Raw genomic sequence first — 19,998 nt, 5'->3', positions numbered from 1 at the left:
AACAAAGTCTAGATCTACAAGATCCAATGCAACCAACACTTCTACAATGAGCTCGTTCTTCTTCAAGATGCACTAAGAACACTCCAAAGCACTTTAAAAAACCTTCTTTTTGCTCACAAGACACAAACTAGGGTTAGGGTTTCTAGGGAGGGTGTTGGAGAGGTGGAGGCTAAGAATGGAATGAGTTTAAGGAAGTTAAGGAGATTAAATAAGGCTCAAACCACAAAAATAGGGTTTGGTCACTGATCTCGTACACCCAATGTACTCTGGTGTATCCTACGTACTCAGGGATGCCCCAGTATGCCCAACTTACATGGCTTAACCCTAACCTGCCCTAACTTCAAACGGTCATAACTTCTTCATTTCAACTCCGATTTTGACGATCCTTATATCCACATGAAAGGTAATTGAGAGGCTCTACAACCATATCAACTTGCCTTTACCGTTAAACTTACCAAACTTAAATCCAAAAATCATAAAAGGCCAGAAATATAATTTTACAGTTATACCCTTGTGTAACATCCCGGAATATCAAGAGTAAAGTTGAAGGGCTAAAAGTGTAAATTAGAAAAGGCAACACAGAGAGTCCATGGGTGGACTCAGCGAGTAGGGTCGCGATTTTGGTCGCGTGTTAAGTGGCCAACTCGGCGAGTCGGCGGATGGACTCGGCGAGTTGGTGCTGAGTGGAGAAAACCCTAATTTCGGAGGATGAGCCCTATATAAAGGACAATATATCCTCTCCCCAGCCTCCTTACCTTCCCTTGAAGTCCAGAAAACCCTAGAAACGCGAATGTGAAGGATTTGAGTGCAATTGAGCCTTGGAGAAGAGATTTGGAGGAAGATCTTGGAGAGTTACGAGGCTTGGAGCAAGGGGCTTTGCTTAGATTCGGATTTCTTTGCTGTTGGGCCTTTCTTTTGAGGTATAATCTCGTTCTTTGGCTGCTATTCTTCTAGATTCATTATTCTTGGAATGTGTGGGAGGTTTGGCTTGTGGTATCTTGAGTTTGAAGAGTAGATCTGAGGTTGCTACCTCAGATCTGGAGGGGAGGAAGTCTAAAGTGCATTAAAGTCCCTATTCTTGAGTGTTTGGTGAAGCCATCATGTCCCAAACCCTAGCCCTAGAGTGTAAATTGCCTAGATCTCTTTGGATTCACGTAAAGGTTGCCACTTTAAGTGATGGATGGGTTTTAGGAGGCTAGATCTACGTTTTGGATCAATTGCATGGCCTGGAAGGTTTCTGTTTGGGATGAGATCTAGAGGCACTCGGCGAGTCACAAAGGTGTACTCGACGAGTTGCTTGAAGATGGACTAGAACTCGGCGAGTTGGAAGAAAAACTCGGCGAGTAGGTTGAAGATAGCCTTGGACTCGGCGAGTCTGGTCGTGAGGTCCAAGTTTCTTCAGGTTGAGCTGTGACTCGGTGAGTCAAGGGACAACTCGGTGAGTCAAGTGAGTAAGGACTCAGAGTTGCTGGACTCGGCGAGTCTCGGGGTGACTCGGTGAATTGATTCACGGTTTGGGGAAGTGCTGTGCATGGGGACTCGGCGAGTCATCAGGTTGACTCGGCGAGTAGAGTCAGTCAGGGGTTGACTTTGACTTTGACCAAGGGTTGAACAGTTGATTCCGGGGGCATTTTGGTAATTGTTGGCTTTTGTTTGGAGTTCAGAGTTTTGGTGATTGGCCAGTGTTGGAGATCTTATTAGTGGTCGGAGCAGCTCGGGTTTATCTGTTCGGTCAACAGTTGCGAGGCGAGTTATCCTCACTATATCAACAGGGTCTAAGGCACCAAGGCCGAACCTTTATCGGATTGAGAGCCGAGTATCTGTTGTTATGTTATTGCATTGATATGTTGCATCCTGGTAGTTAGGATGGTTTATGCTAGAGACCTGGTTGAGGTCGGTATCCTGTTTTGTAGGGTGATGCTATGCTAGTGACCGGTTAGGTCGGTATCCTGGTTAGGATGATGATATGTTATGTGATCTGCTTGATCGGCTTGTTGACTGTGAATTGTAATATGATTGTATGTTTATGTGCATATGGTTGTTTGGACTGGAGTTGGGTTGAGGCGGGTCCTGCTTTGTACTGTAGGCCATGATACCCAGGGCGGACCGGTTGTCCCGAAGGCCCAGCGAGTGGTCCAGATAGGTTGTAGGCCCCAAGAGGGCGGACCAGACGTGCCGAGGCTTGGAGAGTGGACCAGGCCGACTGAAGGCCCGGTACGGGCGGACCAGGCTTACTGTAGACTCAGAGAGTGGACCAGGTGGATTGAAGGCCTGGTGCGGGCAGACCAACGACACTGCAGACTTGATGTATATGGCTAGACTCGGAGGTTGGACCAAGTGGACTGTTGGCCGGAGCGGCGGACCAGTCACACAGTAGACCCGAAGTGCATGGTTGTTCTGTGATCGGATATGTTATGGCATGTTATGCGTGTATGGTATATGTGGTTGGTATTTTGGGGATATCTCACTAAGCTTTCGGGCTTACAGTTGTGATTTAATGTTTTTAAGGTTCTTCAGGAGACCATGGCAAGGCGAAGTCGTGATCGTACCGCTCCTCATGTTTATGTTGTGATGTGATTCTGGGAATACTATAAATTAATTGTATTGAAAACCCTTTTGTAATAATTTAATGAAATCGGGTTGTTTTTGAAAAGTTTAAATTGGTTGGAATTTTTCGGTCGGTACAAGATGGTATCATAGCCTTGGTTTGAGTGAATTGGAGGAACACTTGTGTGACTCCTGTCTCAAATCAGGGAGAGTTTTTAAAAGAGAATTCAAAATGATTTTCAAAATGAGTTAAAGGAGGACGCGGAGGTACGATCAGCCGGAGCCAGTAAGTAACCCCAAAATACCATACGTGATATTTGTTTTTGAGCTTTGATAGAACATCATGCTAGTGCTAGGCTAGGGATCTTCAGGATTTCATGATAATGTTGCCCGATTTATGATGCATGTTAGCCTAGGGATTCCTTGAGGGATATTTCCAGTGTTCCTCTAGTAGTGAGGATTGAGCGCTTGTTAGGTTTGTTCTTCACTAGGGTGTTGTGGTGATAATTGATATAAATATGGGTAGGTGTGGAAGGTAGTATGGGCCCGTACTACTGAAAGCATAGGACCCATACGCGTATCAAGTAAGCCACAACCTCTAGGGTTGGTTCGGGGGGGGGGGGGGGGGGGGGGGTTGGCTCCCGGGTTTGTGGGAAGTATCTGAGTTATTGCTGTGTTTTTCAGTATGGAGATTCCGAGGCATGCAGGGAGTGGATCCGGGTCAGGATCGGGAGTAGGAGAGGGAGTTCCGGGCGGGTCAGTACCGCCCGAGGTTATTGGTCAGATGAGCTCAGGCAAGTTGGATGCTAGGATTCGTGAGATCCTGCATGATGAGGTTGCTGCGTTGTTCCGGGCCGAGTTGCCAGAACTGTTTGTGTCGATCAAGACCGCCATGGTTGAGTATTTTGATGAGCGCTATGCAGCTCTCACAGAGACGGCTGCCGCCGCGGCTACATCGGCTGTAGCAGCGGCAGGGGGAGGAGCTGGTCGGGGTTTTCAGTATCAGGACTTCGATAATACGAAGCCTCCTACCTTTGATGGAGTTCAGGACCCGATTGCTGCTATGAGATGGTTATCGGACGTGGAGGGGTGTTTCTTCACGTGTTCATGCCCTGCTGATCAGAGGGTGAGGTGTGCTCTGAACCTGTTGAGGCTCGGGGCGAAGGATTAGTGGAGATAGACCATGGGATCATATTCGGATGCGTAGAGGGTTGCGGTTTCATGGGATTAGTTCAGAGAGATGTTCAGCACTCGTTATGTTCCACGGGTTGAGAGGGAGAGATTGGCTCAGGAGTTCCTTGAGCTGAAGCAGGATTCGAAATCGGTGACGGAAATCACCATGATGTTCACTGAGAGGGCGATGTTTTGCCCTGAGTTCGCTTCGGAGCAAGCTCAGATGTCCCAATATCTGAGTATGCTCAAGAGGGATATCAGACAATTTGTGTCTACGCAGAGGTGCGAGACCTTGTTGGAGTTGCAGGAGGCCGCCAGTTAGAGATTGAGTTGCAGTTGCGTGAGCTGAGGCAGGCTCCGGTGCAGTCGCAGCCGACGCCGAAACGGTCCAAGACCGTTGATTCTAGGGTGGGAGATCAGAGTAGCCACGCTTGTGGGAAGTGTGGGAGGGGTCACACCGGAGTTTGTAGGTCCGGTGGTGCATGTCGCAAGTGCGGGAAGGAGGGGCACTATGCAAGGGATTGTCGGCAATCAATGCCAGTTCGGGATCTGAGGATTTGTTATCATTATCATCAGGTTGGGCACTTGAGGGTCAACTGTCCATAGCTTGTTGCGGGATCGGTGTAGGCTCTAGCACCGGCCACTTTGAGGATCACGGGTGGAGGTCAGGGTGGAGCGGAGCCCCCAAGGGCTCAGGTTCGTGCTTTTCAGCTTACAGCAGAGGAGGTCAGAGTAGTACCGAATGCAGCTGCGGGTATGTTTTGATGTCTTGTTTATCTTGTGATTTTTGTGGAGTATTGTTTATCTGCTAGTCTCATTGTGTGGTTTTCGATTTGGTATCCGTTGTTCCTTGAGGGTATGGTATGGTTATGGGTTAATGTTGCGAATTTCGTTAGTTATCATTCATGGGGATTATTAGTGGAAATATTGCGTCTGGTTTGAAGGTTGGGTAGCATCTGCATTCTGAGGAGTGGTTAGCTGCAAATTGATTTTATTTCGAGCTCGAGATGATCGGTGTTGTATGTGATTTTATGAAGGTTGTTTGTGTGTGTGGGACGCAGTTCGCGTGTAAGTGTTTATGTTGTGTAAGGTTGTTGAGGGAGGTCGGCGATGGCGACCGGTGATTGATAATCAGTGCTATAAGTGGCGGAGAATTGGAAAATTCTCCGGAAGATCGATGAGCATGTGAGGTTGTTTAGCTGTTTGGGATTCAGCAGTGTTTTGTCAGCCAATAGCATAGGCTGGTATGAGTAAGTGGTAGACATGCGGGGCGGAATACAGACCAAGGGTACTTGATTGTGGAGGGCCTGGAATCAGGCCGGGATTGAGTATGTGTGATGGAGATAGAGTTCGGAACCCCTAGAGGGCTAGAACAATATGCATGGGAGGATTTCCCGGAAAGATAACTCGGAATGTTGAATGCTAGTTGAGCGGTCCGGATATACTGAAGGCGGTAGGCGTACCAGTCAGGCCGAAGGCTCGGAGGACGGTCCAGCCAGGCTGAAGGCCCTGGAGGGCAGTCCAGATTGGCTGAAGGTTCTGAGAGTGGTCCAGATCGGCTAAAGGCCTGGTAAGGAGGTCAAGTCATGCTGAAGACTGTGCAGGTATTGTTAGATCGATTCGAGGAAATGGATTGAGTATGTTGCGATGTGTTAGCATTAGAGGGTCTGGCCCCGGGTATTGATCTTGGTTTGTGGAGATGGTGCATGGACTCGAGATTCCTTGCGAGCAGATTCAGAGCATGTGTTGCAGGGATAGCGATTATGCTATAAGGGAGTGGTGTAGCGTTGGGCGAGCACCGTGGCACTTGTCGCAGTGACAAGGCGGCCAAGTGGATTTCCTTGGTAAGGAAAGAGAAAGGAATGTAGCTCCGAGAGGGAGTGTAAATTCTCGGTAGTGAAAGCGGCAGTGCAGAGTTATAACTGGAGTGATCCGATTAAGGTCTTTGAGTAGCATGATTGTGGCAGTGGTATGGAATCACATCCGGATGGGATGTCTGCTGAGGTCGCGGAAGGGATTCCGTGGGTGTAGAGCCAAGAGGCTCGGAAGGGGTGCAGGGTTGGAGTTTTGGATTCCCAGTTTCATTCTGATCAAGGAATTGTGTATGTAGTGGTGATTCATCCTGGGGGATGTTGGAGGTGTCGTCAGTGTGACGGGTTTTCCTAACCCGAGGGTGCTAGAGCTAGTGCAACATGTGCATGCGGTTGCAAGAGGAGAACTCATGGGAGTTGCTCTGAGGCTGAAGAATGTGTCATTCTGTCAGCATAGGATGGATAGAGTTGGACTCGGATCGGGAACCCGGTGGTTCAGGGTTATATCTAGCTCGTAAGAGTCAAGTGATTGTTGTGATCAGGATCGAGGCAAGTGCCATGGTGTGGTACTCGGTTGATAAGTGGGGAGCCTAATAGGTGTGGTTATCAGAAGGTAAAGCCGGTGGCCGGCTTGAGACGGTGGTCAGGACACCGCAAGAAAGGAGAAAGTAAGTTTCGGGTTTCGATGGTTGTGTCTTGAGGAACCTGGTCTGGTTAATGCCAGGTGGTGCGATGCGAGAGTAATTCTGGAGTTGAGTTGACGCAGGCTTCGAGGGCGAAACCTAATTTAAGTGGGGGAGAATTGTAACATCCAGGAATATCAAGAGTAAAGTTGAAGGGCTAAAAGAGTAAATTGGAAAGGGCAACTCGGCGAGTCCATGGGTGGACTCGGCGAGTAGGGTCTTGATTTTGGTCGCGTGTTAAGTGGCCAACTCGGCGAGTCGGCGGCTGGACTCGGCGAGTTGGTGCTGAGTGGAGAAAACCCTAATTTCGGAGGATGAGCCCTATATAAAGGACATTATATCCTCTCCCCAGCCTCCTTACCTTCCCTTGAAGTCCAGAAAACCCTAGAAACGCGATTGTGAAGGATTTGAGTGCAATTGAGCCTTGGAGAAGAGATTTGGAGGAAGATCTTGGAGAGTTAGGAGGCTTGGAGCAAGGGGCTTTGCTTAGATTCGGATTTCTTTGCTGTTGGGGCTTTCTTTTGAGGTATAATTTCATTCTTGGGCTGTTATTCTTCTATATTCATTATTCTTGGAATGTGTGGGAGGTTTGGCTTGTGGTATCTTGAGTTTGAAGAGTAGATCTGAGGTTGCTACCTCAGATCTGGAGTGGAGGAAGTCTAAAGTGCATTAAAGTCCCTGTTCTTGAGTATTTGGTGAAGCCATCATGTCCTAAACCCTAGCCCTAGAGTGTAAATTGCCTAGATCTCTTTGGATTCACGTAAAGTTTGCCACTTTACGTGATGGATGGGTTGTAGGAGGCTAGATCTACATTTTGGATCAATTGCATGGCCTGGAAGGTTTCTGTTTGGGATGAGATCTAGAGGCACTCGGTGAGTCACAAAGGTGTACTCGACGAGTTGCTTGAAGATGGACTGGAACTCGGCGAGTTGGAAGAACAACTCGGCGAGTAGGTTGAAGATAGCCTTGGACTCGACGAGTCTGTTCTTGGACTCGGCGAGTCTGGTCGTGAGGTCCAAGTTTCTTCGGGTTGAGCTGTGACTCGGTGAGTCAGGGGACGACTCGGTGAGTCAAGTGAGTAAGGACTCAGAGTTGCTGGACTCGGCGAGTCTCGGGGTGACTCGGCGAGTTGAGTCGCGGTTTGGGGAAGTGCTATGCATGGGGACTCGGCGAGTCATTGGGTTGACTCGACGAGTAGACTCAGTCAGGGGTTGACTTTGACTTTGTCCAAGGGTTGACCAGTTGATTCCGGGGGCATTTTGGTAATTGTTGGCTTTTGTTTTGAGTACAGAGTTTTGGTGATTGGCTAGTGTTGGAGATCTTATCAGTGGTCGGAGCAGCTCGGGTTTATCTGTTCGGTCGGCAGTTGTGAGGTGAGTTATCCTCACTATATCAACAGGGTCTAAGGCACCAAGGCCGACTACCCTTTATCGGATTGAGATCCGGGTATCTGTTGTTATGTTATTGCTTTGATATGTTGCATCTTGGTAGTTAGGATGGTTTATGCTAGAGACCTGGTTGAGGTCGGTATCCTGTTATGTAAGGTGATGCTACGCTAGTGACCGGTTAGGTCGGTATGCTGGCTAGGATGATGATATGTTATGTGATCTGCTTGATCGGCTTGTTGACTGTGAATTGTTATATGATTGTATGTTTATGTGCACATGGTTGTTTGGACTGGAGTTGGGTTGAGGCGGGTCCTGCTTTGTGCTGTAGGCCAAGATACCCAGGGCGGACCGGTTGTACCGAAGGCCCAGCGAGCGGTCCGGATAGGCTGTAGGCCCCAAGAGGGCGGACCAGACGTGCCGAGGCTCGGAGAGTGGACCAGGCCGACTGAAGGCCCGGTGCGGGCGGACCAGTCATACTGTAGACTCAGAGAGTGGACCAGGTGGATTGAAGGCCCGGTGTGGGCCGACCAACCACACTGCAGACTCGATGTATATGGCTAGACTCGGAGGGTGGACCAGGTGGACTGTTGGCCGTAGCGGCGGACCAGTCGTACAGTAGACCCGAAGTGCATGGCTGTTCTGTGATCGGATATGTTATGGCATGTTATGCGTGTATGGTATATGTGGTTGGTATTTTGGGGATATCTCACTAAGCTTTCGGGCTTATAGTTGTGGTTTAATGTTTTTCAGGTTCTTTAGGAGACCGTGGCAAGGCGAAGGCGTGATCGTACCGCTCCTCATGTTTATGTTGTGATGTGATTCTGGGAATACTATAAATTAATTGTATTGAAAACCCTTTTGTAATAATTTAACGAAATTAGGTTGTTTTTGAAAAGTTTAAATTGGTTGGAATTTTTCGGTCGTTACACCTTGGGCTCCAAAGCACCAGCGAAACTCTCAGATCACCTAATCTACATTATCCACATCCAATAGGGGTCTAAATCTCTCTTTCCCCCAAGGCTCGAAGCCTTATGATAACTGATCTTTGGGTCACAACCCTAAATTATGAAATGATTCGAAATAGGGTGTTACACCTAATTTGGCAATGGCCTAAAAGTTTCGAGTTCAGTACCTCTACATAATACATAACCAACCCAAGTGCAACATTTTAAACCAATAAAATTTAAAACCAATAATAAGATAGAGTTAAATAAAACTAAAACCATAGTTAGACCTACAACAGTTAAAACCGACAATCATAAATAGTTAAAGAAAAATAATTGTTACAAGTATGTAAGGATCAAGATACATAACAAATAGAAATATTGAGAAATTAAGATATAGAACTTGAGTGGACTCAATGATTGATTTTGAAGAAACCCAACTAAAAAAATCAATTACGAACATGAAATCGAGGGGAATACCTTCTTAAAACATCACATATCTTCTCCTTCTTTTGTTTATTCCCATAGTACGTCCTTTTTCAAGAAATCGGAAATTGATGGAGAGGCATATGAAGCATTTAGCCAGAGACTGATTTACATCTTTTCCATAAATATTGAGTAGAGTAACAACCATGCATAGAGTACTTGAGAAGGAAAATAACTCCAGCTCAAACATGAGAACTTGGCAGGTCAATAGAAAAATCTTGGTTCAAAAGATAACAATGATATCTCATATACTAATATCGGTGATTATTATTGATAAATTGATGTGAATGCATTTTTTTCAGCTGATATGAGTGTCTCAGCATCGTCAGACACCCATTGCATGTAAAGTTGTCATCACTCTAAATGGAATTTAAGGTGCGACTACTAGAAATTTATTACAAGAATGGATTTGGTTTTCTTTCATAGTAGGTGACATTAAGTCTAATCAAGATTATGTTTATATTGCATAAAGTTAATGAAAGAAGTTGAAGTGATGAAGGGATTAGGTTTGAAGCACATCACTGACATCAATCTGCTTGAATAACAACTGGTACATAACAATCATCAATTCCTTAAAATATTATATTTATCGTATTTCTATAACGTTATGTGATTTGGCTACTCAAGATAAATCAAAACTACAAAACCGACAACATAGAAATAAGATTGATATTTTCGAGTCTGGATCAAAAATATGTTGGTTGTTCATGGTTGCCATGTCTGGATTCGTATTATCCATGTTATGATATTAGAATTCCCTTCACCCCAATGAATGTTGAAAAGACATGCATCAGGTATCGTGAATGTTGAAATGTACCATTTTTGTGATACAAAACCTATAGTTAATATTTTAATAAATAATAACAACTTCCATTTATTACATATTGTTAAAATTATTTATAACCATCATGTATTCATTGTATTTCGTTTTTAGAATTGTTGTTATAATTGAATTATCCGACTCAACAACTAACTAGTGAGTTTTAACACCACCTTTCTATATTGGAATATCCATGTTGCTGGTGCTTCAGTCAACAGCAATGTACTGTACTTTTTTTTGGGTTTCCTGTCACATTGTATATTTTGAGCATGAAAAGGCAATGTACTTTGACTTTTTTTTGGTGAAAGGGCAATGAGCTTTCATTTTTTTTTAATTCTTGTCACATGTTTAAGTAGTCAAAAGAGCAATGTGCTTTAAGCTTCTTTTCTTTTTTTTATAAATTAATTTTATTGTTCATACTTTTAGGATTAAATAAAAACATTCAAATTTTTACTGTTTATATTTCGGAGTTTCTCATGGTGAAAACATATTTAATCTGTGTATCTCCAACATCACCTACTAAACAAAACAATGCAAAAAAAACAAACAAGAAAAAAAATTGGAAAACACGGGTTTTTTCACTAGCTGAAATTATGAGATCTCGATTTTGTTTTTGCAATGCATCATGCATCATACATGTAATAACAAGAACGTCTCAAACTACCCAGCGAAAATAAACCATTGCTTCTTCTTAAAGAATGCAAGAAGAGATTACATAAACCCTTGTAAAGACAAGACTATTTCAAATTATTTATAAATCCTTTAGAATCTTTCAAACCAAAAAACACCTCAGTTGAAGTTATTTGTTACAAGTTAATCACATGCTTTAGGGGACGGAATTCAATGCCTTCAAGAATAAACAGACAGAATTGGGATGGGATAACAAAGGGACGCACAAATTGAATCCTAAAATTATGTTCCCTACAACTGCTTGTGAACTCGTATAGTTCCATCATTAGCCATCCGTCTTCTCTCACACGGGCAACAGAGGAAATTCGATAGTCTGTCTCATTGTCCAATTTGTATTTGAAGGGCGCATGTGTCCCATAATCAGGATCAAAATGTTTGAAGACAAGGTTCATGGTGTATGCAGTATCGGGTGATAAGAATTGGGTGCTCACATTCACTTTGAAACAACTGTTTATTGAGCTCAGCAACACTATGAAAAACCTGCAAACATCACACAGCCACGCCACTGTAGGATTAGATTTTTACATTCAACTCATTCATACATAAGAATCATAATATGCAAAACAGATAATTAGAAAAATAATAATAACAACTTAAAAGGATATCAGACATACTTTTAACTTTTGAAACTATAAGAATATCCATCCCTTAAATAAAGTGAGCGATCTAGAAGGAAACAAAACAAAACAAAACATTTGTCCACAATGGAACGTACTTCAGATGCCCTTTGGTATTTAAATAAGGATTTTGCGATATCGATATTCAATGCATTATAAATGTGAATGCATTTCTTCATGTGTAAAACAACTCTTTTGCATGTGAGTTTTGGTGTTTTATTTCATTTGTAGAATAGTATCTAAAATTGGCAAATTAAAGAGGTTGCTTCGTTTCATGTTCTCTTCTTGGGTTGTTTTGGTTTGGTTCTTGGGTCGCCTTATATATTATGATGACTCGATGCTAATTTCTGTTTCTAGATAATTAATTATTGATTGTACAGTTGAAAGCATATGTATGTATTTATTGACCTCTGGTATGAGGTTGAAGATGGCCATTCGAGTCCCACATGCATTTTTCTGAAGATATCATTTCGATAACTTCACCCTTGTCATTCATTGATATCCTCCGCCTAACAAAACAATTGAATTTTAGATAACTACGGTAAATGAATAACATAATTAAGCTCAATAAGTCAGCCTTGATTCTATTGTGGGTTGGAAGCATATGATATGATTACGGTTTTTCCATCAGCAATGGGGAATCCTTTCAAGAAAAGCCTGTAAAATTGACTTTGAGAATTGTAAGTTAGGGGAACTACCGCAAGATCTGAAATCCATTTCATTTCTTCGAAGTCCAAATATTTCTTTCCGAGATCATTGAAATCCTCCTGTATAATTATTATTATTATTATTATTATTATTATTATTATTATTATTATTATTATTATTATTATTATTTTTATTTCAAGAAAAAATGTTGGAACAATAGATGGTAGATGTATGGAACTTGATACCACACTTACTAGTTGCTCAATTGCAAACTCAAGTTCTTTCACTATTTCAGCCATCCTTGGTCGTTTTATAGAATCATTGATAAGCGACAGCTGCAAAACAATCCAAAGAACTCGATCCATGTTCTTGTTTTAAACCATGGAAGATAATCTCATCTAATTTATTCTCTTCATAACACCTTTTCCATTTAGGTACTAAAATTTCAGTTATCTCACGGTTAGAGTACACATAACACAGTATGCCACACATTACTTCAAACAACACCACTCCAAAAGAGTACACGTCCGATTCTTCGGAGAGGAAGCCCGTTTCAATAGCCAATGGATCGCAATACCCAGGTGTACCAACAACATTTGACAAAAGATGTGTTTTTGACATGCCAAAATTAGAGACCTTAGCAGTCCAGTTCTCATCCAGAAGGATGTTTGAACTTTTAAAGTCTTGATGAACAACTCTTTGTCGCGTATCAGTCTCAATGGGCTGAGCATAAAGAAAACTTAGGGCACATGCAGCTTCAACACATATATTTAAACGATGTCTCCATGTCAGACTACTGTCATTAATTTAGATAGCGATCAAGACTCCCAAGAGATGCATACTCATAGATAAGGATACTCTTATCCCCTTAAATGCAAAAGTGCATTAGAGGCACCAGATTTTCATGTCTGTATTTGGAAAGCATCATCACCTCTTTCCAAAACTCAATATTCCATTGCCCAATACTTCCATCTAAGCACTTAAAAGCAGCCATCATTTTTCCTTCCAGTTCTCCTTTGTACACAACTCCAAACCCACCACGTCCGATTCGCTTGTGGTAACTGAAATTGTCGGTGGCTGATATTATATCCTTCAGCACAATTTTGAGGTGATCAAACTCCTCCATGAAAGACATTATTTATTTATAGGGGGGTCAAATCAATTCAAATAAATCTGCTAAAAATAAGTCAAGCAAGCCATTATAAAAATAAACAACACTAGCTCTAATACCAACACAGTTTAACAATTTTAAACATTAATAACTCCATATGTTCATTAGCTTTAACTACTTGGTTTTTTCACAATTCTGAATAACCAACTTCCAACAGGTTCAACACTAATCAGTAACACACTTTACCAAATTTTAACCGCTCAAAACTCAAAAGCAAACACCCAAATCATCAGCACAGCATAGACAAGAATGGGATCAAATACTAAAATCTAAGACAACTAGGTGTGCGCAACATGTTATTACATGTTATCACACCCAAATTGTCCACCTCATCATCCTAGTCACAATTTGATGTTATAACACCAAAGATAGAAATGGACAACACCAAATAACATGGGATAACACATACTATTTTCTATTTCTTTTTTTATTTTTTTGGATGTTTTAATTTCTATTATTCTAATTTGTTTTATTTTTTTTTTACTTCATATATTTCTGATCTGTTTTATTTTTTTAATTTATGACATATATCTATAAAAAACATATAAATTAATAAAACATAATAATTTCATTAAATAGTAAATTAAAAATACAAAATTAAAAAAAAAACATTACAAAGCAAAAAAAAAAAAAAAACCGATAAACTATTCTTCGTCCAAGTATTTGCTCTCGATCTTTGCCTTCATCCTCTGTATCACTTCAGCTCGTCTCGATGGCAAAATTTCTTCGTTTGTCGTAAGAATTTCCAAATCCTTCGATATGCGATTTTGTTCGGCTTCTTGACGAAGGAAATCCAAATACTCCCGTTGCAATTCATATCTTTTTTTTAAGATTTCCGTGTGGGCCTTGAATTTTTTTTTCATTTCGTCGTGCTCTCGAAGCCGACTTTCATTCTCCTCTGCATGTTGTTGAGCGCGCTTCGCTTTGTCGCGCCCCATTGATCGTCGTGGCGGAGAGATTTCCTCGATGTCGTCAAACTTGTCCGGGATCTCATCGGTGTCCGCGTTGAGGTCGATGTTCGTGTGTCCGTAGGAAACGTCAATCGAACCCGAACCACGAGATATCTTTGATTGTTGCTCCGATGATGTTGTCATTTTCATCCATTTTGGATCTTTCCTTACGACCTCCCAAATTTTTTTGTACTCAAATATGTGACCATTTTGCACGTGATATTCCTCCCTCGCGGCTCTAAACACATCGAACTCATTGGCACCACTTTGACGTTGTGAAGAAAGTTTGTTGTATATGGAATTGAATTTGGTGCACTTTCGGCTAATTTGAGTCCATTTGCCACTAAGCATATCGTGATTGCGATATGTGTCATTCTTGTTCAAAATTGTACGGAATTTGACAATCACGACTTCCCAAAAAGCAACTCTCTTCATATCGTTCCACAAAGTTGGTTGTTTTGAAGTCCCGCACCAAGCCACCGCCAACGCATGCTTTTCCTCCGGCGTCCACCATGTTGGAGGTGCTTTTGTTTTCTTGTCCCTGACAACGACCTCTTTTCCTTTCTTTTTTGATCTCCCTTTTTTCCTGATGCTTTCTTACTACCCCCAGCTTGCGTCTCGACAATGGTTTCTTGCGTAGGTGGGGGTTGTGTGACTCTTTGTCGCATGGGACCGAATGTGTTAAAAAGGTTTTGTTGAATGTTTGCACTTTGTTGCGAGGTAGAGAATTGTAATGGGGGTGAGGCAGAGAATTGTAGTGGGGGTGAGGTGGGATTGAAAAAATTGCCAAAATATGGAAGTTGTGGTGAATTTTAGGAGTTTAGAAGGTTTATGTATCCCTCATATCCCGCAAAACCTAATGGAATGGATTTGTTTGTGTTCGGAGGAGGAGTATTCGGGTTTTGATCCATAGTGGTTTTTGTGTTTTGAATGATAAAAGAAATAGAGATGGATATAGAGAAATAGATGTCTAGAATGAGGTATGTATTGATATAGTTTTAAAAAAAATAATTAGTAATTTTTTTTGAATTTACCATTTTTAAAAGGTAATATTACCATTTTTTAATGGATAAGAAATTGAAACGGTCGAAATATATGGCGTTAACATCCGTTACCATGGTAACGCATCATCGCGTAACGCCTGATAACGGGAGGCGGGAGGCTGGGGCGGTGTTTCCGCGTTATGGCGTTGTTATGGGCACTGCCACATCAGCGTAACGCCATATGGCGTTGCCCATACCGCACGGTCTAATGGCTACAAAACACAACTAAAATAAAACATGCACACACAAATAATGAAAAACAAGTTATGAATGGACAAATGACAATTGTATAAATCATCAAAATTTGGTCCTCAAAATCAAACATACACACATAGTGACACCGATAGTGATAGACTGATAGTCAGATGATACACATACACATCCATTAACTTCAGTTGTGTCTTTAAATTTCTATAACAAGCTATGAATGACTAATGAGTACACATCTCGGTGGGTAAAACTGAGATGATCTCACATACGCACACACACACAAATAGCTTATACATCATCAATCCATCATAAGGAAATATAGCTGGAGTTGCTTAATGACTCGCAAATATTAGGACTCAAGCTTTCAATACTGAGATACACATATAGCTAAACTTGCTTAACGACTCACAATATACAAACTCATAACAAACCCTTTAAGAGATCAAGATATAAACTCATAAGAACTCTATAATCCTAAAATACGAAGAGAGGGCAAGGGCTTCAATGGAATACGTACCTCAACAATCGTGGAATCGCACTACTTGAATTGAAGTAATTAATTTTCTTCAACGGTTTCTCTATATGGAATGCGATCTTCGAGGTCTGCAGCGAGGGGATCGCGGGAACGACACGTTAAGGCTATGCGGTACCTCTTAACGAAAACAAAAAGTTGTACCTCCTATTTTCTCTACAAAAAAATAAAATAATAAAAAAAATTGAAATGGTCCGCATTTATACCCTACCCTTTCTTTTTTGTATTCAGTTCGTCCTTAGATTTTGATTTTGTTATGGTGTAGGTCCCTGCCCTATAGAAATGACTATAATGCCCTAAATTTTTAATTTTCAATTAACTTATTTTTTTAAATTATTTATAATTTAGAAGAAAAAAAACATGAGGGATCAACTATTCTAAAAAAATGTTCATATCTCCTTGCCTCTCACACACATGTTTCCTCTCTACCTTCTTCAAAGTCGGCATCATGTCACAGAAAATCTCTGACGACCACTCCGTGTCCGGCGACCCCATGAAGATCAAGGTCAATGACACTAAGGTGGTTGGATCTAGAATCAAAGCCTGAGGAAATTATTGAACGACGTTGGGGTGAAATTATTGATTGACATCAGATTTGCAACCTGGCCCTTGATGAGGACCTCTCCATGCCCGATGTCGAAAAATTGCACATCTAAATCCTCTTCTGCAACCTGTCTCTCACCATCGAAGTTGTAAGAACCTGAAATTTAGTGTAAGTTGAATTTTAGTCAAATATTGACCAAAACGACAATCTGGTCAATTATGAGAATTAATTGAAAATATGAAGTTGTGACTTCATGAAAATGGCCAATAAGAGTTTAAGTCACTTATAAGAGGTTATATGAATAAGTTCATGAGAAGAAATGCATGAGAAGAAATGCATGAGAAGATGCATTTTAGCCAAAATGGTAAAATTTGTATTTTTATACTTTTTGGGCCAATTTTGTGACTTAATAGATGTGTAGAGTATGTTCCCACTTTCGCGTCGATATAAAGAACATCGAAAATGGGTTAGTAATGAAGGAGATATGAAGGTTTAAGGATTGAAGGAAAAATATCTAAATGTTGGAATGGAATCGGCCAAGGGCTGCTGTCACAACAAGAACCGCGACGTGGCGTTTGAATCTCCATGGTACAGTGGGTATCTACGTAAGAAGTTAAGGCAATCCACTTTGACCTGCGGTGCGGTATATGGGTGCCAAGAAGCAGTGGCCAAAGTAGAGTGCCCTTGAGGAAGAATACCCATGACACGGCAAGTAGATGGCCACGGTGTGGAAACTAAATGAGAGCTAATGGCCTCATGTCAAAAGGTTGCCACGATGCGGTTACACACTTAAAACACAGGGTTTAAGCCTATTAAAGCTCATTCTCGGCCCATTACTCTTCCAATCCAATGGAGAGCTGATAAGGGGCAACTTTGCAGCTAAGAAGGTGTTAAGGAGAGCTAGTGATGGTGGATGATGGTGATTTTGATCATTTCCATAATAAGACCATGTACCTGAGCATGTATGTATAATCAAAGCATGCGGATTTGTATAAGGAAAGACATGGGTATTATGAGTAATACCTAAAGAATAGATGAAGAAAGAATAGGATTATCTGTAATATAATCTTATGTATGGTCAAAGATGGTAAGGGTAATTGCTAACAATACATAAGAGAAAATAGAAAGAGTTAGAAGATGATTATAAGTAGTATAATCATAAGAGTAATAATGTATGTCTAGATACAGTTAATATTATGTTGAATGTTATATGGTACTAGACATAGATATAGATTAACTAATTAATGTATTAAGTACTATATGAAAAATAGAAGATCTCTTAATGATATAAAGAGATAGATTGTCCAAGGGACATGTATTATATGGTAGGTCACATAACAAAGAGAGAGAAATAGAGAAAGATGTTCCTTCAGGGACAAAGGATAGAGGTTCCTATGGGAATCGGAGTATGGTTCCTTCGGGGGTAAGAGATAGAAGGTTCCTTCGAGGACAAAAGATAGAGAACGTTCCTTTGGAAACAAGATTATGATACCTTCGGGAATGTGATGGAGGTTCCTTCGGGGATGAGATTATGATTCCTTTGGGCATAAGAAAGAAGGTTCCTTCGGGGACAAAATAATGATTCTTTCGGGGATAAGATAGATGTTCCTTCGGAGACAAGATGATTATTCCAATGGGAATGTGATAAAGTGTCACACCCCGAAACCGAAGGCGGAAACGTTCCGGGGTGGAAGACATCATGAATATCGCAACCAATGTACATAGTAAGCATAGTAAACACAAAGCATTACATTACATAGATTTAATTACATTTGTTTGAAACCAAAGTGTTACAAGTGTCATACATAAATATCATATGAACAAAAGTAAAGACGTGACTTCTAATGTGGACCTGAGAATACAAGCAGTTTGAAAATCAGCATAAAGGATCGCTGGGTACCTGTCTAATGTGGACCTGAGAATACAAGCAGTTTGAAAATCAGCATAAAGCTGGTGAGTTCATAAGAGGTTGTTTTCTGAAAATGTACAAGTTTCCTTTGGTTTTCCGAAAAAGTTCATTATCCAAGAAAATCCCATATTTTCTTATAAGAATAGTTTAGTTATCCGTTTGTTACACAATCCGGTTATGTACAGTTTGTTAACCCAGGAAAAACCCTTATTTTCCTTAAAAGTAAAGTTTAGTTATCCATTAGTTTCATGGTCTAGTTAAGTACAGTTCATTTGTCTCAGGAAAAACCCTTATTTTCCTTAAAAGCAAAGTTTAGTTATCGGTTTCTGAAAGTAATGTACAAGTATCTACCATACTTTATGTGTTCGTGATGTTTCCCGAAAACCTGTTTATCCTTGAAAAGTACATTAGTTTTAACACGTATATAAAACTAATAAGTAAGTATAAAAATATTCATAATCTAAATGTAACAACTCAAATTTTCAAACTAATTTTTTTCATTTTTAAAACATAAATATTTCCATTAAAAACCAGGGCATAAACAGTTTAATTATTCAGTCAATACAATTATTCAAACTCCCAAGATCATGAAACATTCTTCAGTGTGTATCGATCATGCCAGCGCCTTCCCACGGTCCTCGCTAGTACCTGAAACACATACATACATAACAACTGTAAGCATAAATGCTTAGTGAGTTCCCCAAAATACAACTTACGCACATACGCCTTTCCAGGCCCGATCTTCCGGTCCATGTGTCTCAGGGGACTTCCGTCCCTGCTGGGTAAACCTTCCGGCCTTACCCACGCCGACCTTCCGGTCCATCACACATCCTCCGGTCCATGTGTCTCAGGGGACTTCCGTCCCTGCTGGGTAAACCTTCCGGCCTTACCCACGCCGACCTTCCGGTCCATCACACATCATATCGCCTTCCGGCCCATAATACATAGCACATATAACATATAACATACCACATATAGCATACATATCACATATCATATCCGACCTTCCGGTCACACAGTCAACCCTTCCGGGTACAGTATAGTGAGAAGACTCACCTCGTAGGTGCTGAAAGCTAGCAACTCCTGAAATCACTCGCGCACAAACCAACGAGCTACAACCCTCCTATAACATTACATAACTCATTATCACTCATATCATCTAAGTGTGACTATCCCTAAGAAGTCAGACTTGGGTCAACTCTGGTCAACGGTCAACGGTCAACTCGACTGGACTCGGCGAGTACCATGGCGACTCGGCGAGTCTAGTCGTCCTCACAAATTCCTGAACATTCCCTTTCTACTCGTCGAGTATTCCTCTTGACTCGACGAGGTCCTCATGGAAGAATCGCGGGGCCACCCCGACTCCACTCGCCGAGTCTGATGAACAACTCGGCGAGTCCCAACAAATCTTCAAGCTACTCGCCGAGTCTGAAGAACAACTCGGCGAGTCCATGCCATGCAGACGAGTAACTGCTTCCTGAGATAGGTCTCGTCCCAAAGTACACATGCATGGGACCTTCTGGACCTCTAAGGGTCCTAATACAAGACTATAATCGTGGGGTAACAAAGCATTACTTCATCAAATCACTAAATGGGTTCTATAAACCCTAATTTCATAAATACATCAAAATAACAGATTTGGTCCGAGTATTACCTGGAAACGCACTCTCTGTGTCCCCCAAATCTCAGGACTCAATCCTCCTTGATATTCCTTTAGCCAAAACCCTCTTCTTCTTGCCTAACCAAATCTTCCAAGTTCCAAAGCTTTCTCCCTTGCTCTAGGCGTCCACAGCGATTAGGGTTCCTCTTAATTGACCAAAAGACTGAAAATG

General features: G+C 41.6%; 1 protein-coding gene across 1 annotated transcript; it reads right to left on the bottom strand.

Annotated features, from left to right (window-relative positions):
- Positions 1 to 11,647: 11,647 nt before the first annotated feature.
- LOC145095211 (putative serine/threonine-protein kinase PBL23) lies at positions 11,648 to 12,942 on the bottom strand. The gene is made up of 5 exons (XM_079033133.1): positions 12,703 to 12,942; positions 12,303 to 12,530; positions 12,062 to 12,142; positions 11,777 to 11,926; positions 11,648 to 11,668 (listed from the first exon to the last, which is right to left on the bottom strand). The coding sequence occupies exons 1-5, from the start codon at positions 12,940 to 12,942 to the stop codon at positions 11,648 to 11,650; spliced, it is 720 nt and encodes a 239-aa protein (XP_078889259.1).
- Positions 12,943 to 19,998: the final 7,056 nt, after the last annotated feature.

Source organism: Lactuca serriola, chromosome 3 (assembly GCF_051521515.1).
Source record: "Lactuca serriola cultivar US96UC23 chromosome 3, Lser_US96UC23_V15, whole genome shotgun sequence".
NCBI lineage: Eukaryota > Viridiplantae > Streptophyta > Magnoliopsida > Asterales > Asteraceae > Lactuca > Lactuca serriola.
Note: the sequence above shows the minus strand (reverse complement) of the source record. Positions and strands in the feature narration are given on the sequence as shown.

What these genes read in the sequence shown, in the direction of transcription:
- LOC145095211 (XM_079033133.1), bottom strand. Translation starts at nt 12,942, where the DNA reads ATGTCTTTCATGGAGGAGTTTGATCACCTCAAAATTGTGCTGAAGGAT. An exon ending in AGTTTGCAATTGAGCAACTA is followed by an intron (nt 11,927 to 12,061) that starts GTAAGTGTGGTA and finishes ATAATTATACAG; the next exon opens with GAGGATTTCAATGATCTCGG. An exon ending in CCATTGCTGATGGAAAAACC is followed by an intron (nt 11,669 to 11,776) that starts GTAATCATATCA and finishes TTGTTTTGTTAG; the next exon opens with GCGGAGGATATCAATGAATG.